This window comes from Gavialis gangeticus, unplaced genomic scaffold (genome assembly GCF_001723915.1).
Source record: "Gavialis gangeticus isolate Ggan-Ray unplaced genomic scaffold, GavGan_comp1, whole genome shotgun sequence".
In the NCBI taxonomy this organism is placed as follows: Eukaryota; Metazoa; Chordata; order Crocodylia; family Gavialidae; genus Gavialis; species Gavialis gangeticus.
Window position 1 is genome coordinate 105,247,548 of NW_017729031.1, and position 3,851 is coordinate 105,251,398.

The 3,851-nt window shown below is 40.0% G+C and overlaps 1 protein-coding gene across 1 annotated transcript in view; it reads left to right on the forward strand.

Moving 5' to 3' along the window:
* WDR12 (WD repeat domain 12) overlaps positions 1 to 3,851 on the forward strand; it is a 32,412-nt gene that overhangs the window by 13,674 nt on the left and 14,887 nt on the right. The window contains exons 6-7 of the mRNA XM_019523497.1: positions 865 to 1,019; positions 2,443 to 2,488. Coding sequence (XP_019379042.1) covers positions 865 to 1,019; positions 2,443 to 2,488 — 201 coding nt within the window. The remainder of the gene's footprint in view (positions 1 to 864; positions 1,020 to 2,442; positions 2,489 to 3,851) is intronic.

Consider the following 3,851-nt stretch of genomic DNA (forward strand, 5'->3'; position numbering starts at 1 on the left):
CGCATTCACCCCCACCACGGGCTCTGCTCCAGCCTTAATACCCATGGAGGAGGGGGAAGGGGAGCTGAGGCCTGTGCTCTGCTCCACCGCAGCAGCTGCCGCCTCCCACAGGCAACAGCCAGGGCTTGGGCGCTGCTGTAAAGGGCTGCAGACCTGGGTCCCTGGCCCCATAGCTCCTGGCAGTTGGGAGCCCCCTCTGGCAGGGCTGAGTACTGTGGGTGGGCAGTGAAGGGCACCAGCAGGGCTAGGCGCTGTGGCTTGGGAGTGAGGGACCTGGACCTACGTCCTGGTGAGTGAAGGGGGCAGGGGGAGCTCTAATTTTTTTCCATGATAAAAAAAAAACCCAAAATCAAATACCAAAATGTGTAGTTACTTAGAATTTATTTTATTATAGTGACTGAGGCACTGACAGGCTTCCAAATTGCTTTAAAATTGTAAATATATCAATACACATTGTGTTCAATTGATACCTATATATATATAGTGGTGTTTCATTTTAATCATGGATTTTGAGTTTTTTTAATCTGAGAACTTGCAATTCTCTCTTTTTTTTAAATCAGAGAATTTGCAGTTTTTTAAACTGAGAAAACCAGGAACCCTGGTCATAAGTTAGAAACTGAATAATCACCTTATTAATGAAATCCCTTTATGAAGTCAAAAGCCATATTTTTAAAAATGATCATATATTCTAATAATTGTTTAACTGTTTAAATACTGCTAAAAATTAACTTTGGGCACTTTTCATGGTACTTACAAATTTAGTGTCTTGCATCAGGTCATTTCTATACATTCCATAAAAGAGTTTTTTAAAAAGACTGCTGTAAATGGATTTATATAGGAGTATTTGTTTTCTTCCTTCCTCAGATAGTTTGTCATGCCTGCTACTTAGTGCCTCTATGGACCAAACTATCCTGCTATGGGAGTGGAATATAGAAAGGAACAAAGTGCAAGCCCTTCATTGCTGCAGAGGACATGCTGGAAGTGTTGACTCTATAGCTGTTGACTGCACAAGAACAAAAGTAGGTCACTAACTCAAAGACCTTCCCCTGCAAATAACTTGCATGTTGTGTGTAGATTGCATACATATACACTTTCTTATTCTCTGTATACATATTGATCATTGTGCGTTATCAGGGATTGGAAATGCATGTTGTTAGTATATATCTGTGCATTAATGGGAGATACCAAGACTTTTATAAATTAGTGATAACATAGCATTTGATGTAAAAATGTGCTATATGGGAAAGACTCGCATAGTTCTCAGTATTGCACACACAACCTGAAGGTAGCTTCAGCTATTGACACTACTTCATTGAGCTACACAGTTAATTGGGCTTTTAGGAGTAGAGCTGTGCAAAATATTTTCAGTGTATAGTATTTTTGTTAGAAAATACATGTTTTGTTGTACTGGAATTATTTGTTAATTTTACTAAACGGATTCAGATGGGAAAATTTTTTCACAAAACTGGGAGGAGAAAAAGAAGATCATTCATCTTATCCATTAGTTATAGCACTCTACTTTGTCTGTCTGTAGGGGTCTTGGGTTAAATTTTCCCTTCTGGCTGAGGAGAATTGAACCCACCTCCCAGACAAGTGTCCTAACCACCAGGCTCCAATATTCCGGATTAGCAGAGCTCTCACTGTCTCTGTTGCCACTGCTCTATTATGCCAATAATTCAAATACCTAGATTTCAGCCTTAATCCCATGAATCTGTATCTCACTTTTAACCTGAGTGTCCTAACCACCAGGCCAGGGAAACACTCACCCTGACTCACTGCTTATTGCAGGGGTGGGCAAAATGCTGCCCTCCAGGCCATTCTATCTGGCCCGTGGGGCCCCTAAAAAATTAATAAAATTAATATTTATCTGCCCCTGGCTGCCTATCATGTAACCCTTGATGGGTTGCCAAAACTCAGTAAGTGGCCCTCTGCCCAAAATAATTGCCCGCTCCTGGCTTTTTGGGAAATAAGGTATACAAATTGGAGAAACTCAAACAGGAGGCATGGTGGAACACCCATATCAGAATATTTCCTATCCAAGTGGTTTGGATACAGACCTGAAAGATGTAATGAAACATTGGTTCAAACTGCACCATTTTCTTTCCTTGGAGTTTGTGGGGATTCACTAAAATGAATGTAACATTTAGGTCAAGTGAAATGAAGCCTTATTCAGGTTTTGTTTCAGAAAAAAAAAGTTACGTCTAGTCCAACCTGAACCAAAGTGTTTGTGCTTTTTGATTTGGCAGCCAATCCAAAAAATGAACTAACTGCACAGCCTTATTTAGGAGTGAGAAGAGAAGAGTCCAGGACAACTCATCCATTTTTTGATTCATTGTACAATAAAATGTCTGGGTGAACATTTTGTGGCAAGATTACTTCCTATGGCTTCTGAGAGCTAGTTGGATTTTTATATTTTTTTAATAAACATTTCTATTTATCTAGTTCTGCAGTGGATCTTGGGATAAGATGTTAAAAATCTGGTCTGCAGGTAAGATTTATTACTAAACCTTCTCTGGAATTCTTGCTATCTTGAATTGTAAAATAATTCTGAAAGTTCTGTAAAAACTGAAAGTGAATATTTTACTTTTTTTTTTTTTAATTAATAAATCTAAGTGAAAATGTCAGTTTCTTTCAGGTGAGTTATATAAAGAGCCCTAGCTCTTTAAAATACCATACAACCAGTTATTCAGTTACACCAGAAAGTCATATTTTCAAATGCTACAGCTTGTATTTAACTTCAGTTATTGTAGTTTAGTTGCTTCTGAGCTGTTTTGAGGATTAATTAAGATCTGTCAACAGCCCCAGTAAATCTGAGGCCCCAATTCTGGAAACTCTTATACATATGCTTAAGTTTACTACTGTGAAAGTTAGGTTAATGTAGAAAGAACAGAATGAGTTAAAAAACTACCCTTTTCAGCCATTTTGCATTGGATTGTCTAGCCTCCCCTTCCTGACAGTTTTGCAAAAAATGAAGACACATTCTGGGACCTGTTCTTTGTCCATATGGTTTCTCTCCCTATGCTGATTCCTAACATATCAGTAGTATGATGTTTTGTGTTTATATTTGCAACAAATTGTTGACCATAATAACAAATAGATAACTAGTAAAATGAAATCACTGAATCTTAATTTAACAAATGTACCATGACAAGAGAGGTATCTCTTGCAATGTGGGGAGAGAATTGCAAGAGGGAGATTTGTGCAAGGTAGTAAGCATTAACCAGACATTAGGTTCCAGGGCTGAGAACTGTCTAAACCAAGAAGTTCCCTATTTTCTAACCCAGCAAAATGCCCTGGTATGATTACTGTGTATATATGCATTTCTTTTCTCAAGATAAAACAGTTGACTTCAAACACATTCTAGACTCTAATATTTTTACAGAATGATAGCTAGAAAAAAGTGGAGCTTGCAGAGTTCAACCAGAAGCTTATATGTGAAATTCATAGGAGTTTATTAGAGATACAACAACATATCAATCGCATATCGGATCAGTACCGGTAACAGGAAAACTAACATTATTGCCAACTGGCTTTTTTTGGCTGGTGTAGCCGATAATGTCACTGATAAATGCCGCATGCATGCATGCAGCTGCACACGTGCATATGGCCACAAATGCAGCCGGGCAGCTTGGAGTACGGCATCCGGCTGGTAAGTCTGGGGGAGGGGCTTTGGAGGGAGTGGGGCAAGGGTAGGTGATGCCCAACCAGAACAGTGAATACAGCCCTGCTGGGAGCAGGACCAAGCTGCAGGAGACTTGTCTGGAACCCATGGGGGGAGGGTGGGGCAGGAGAGCTCCAGCTTCTTCTTTGGGGGGGGCGGAGGGGGGGTTGGGCCAGGGCTGTGCTCAGGG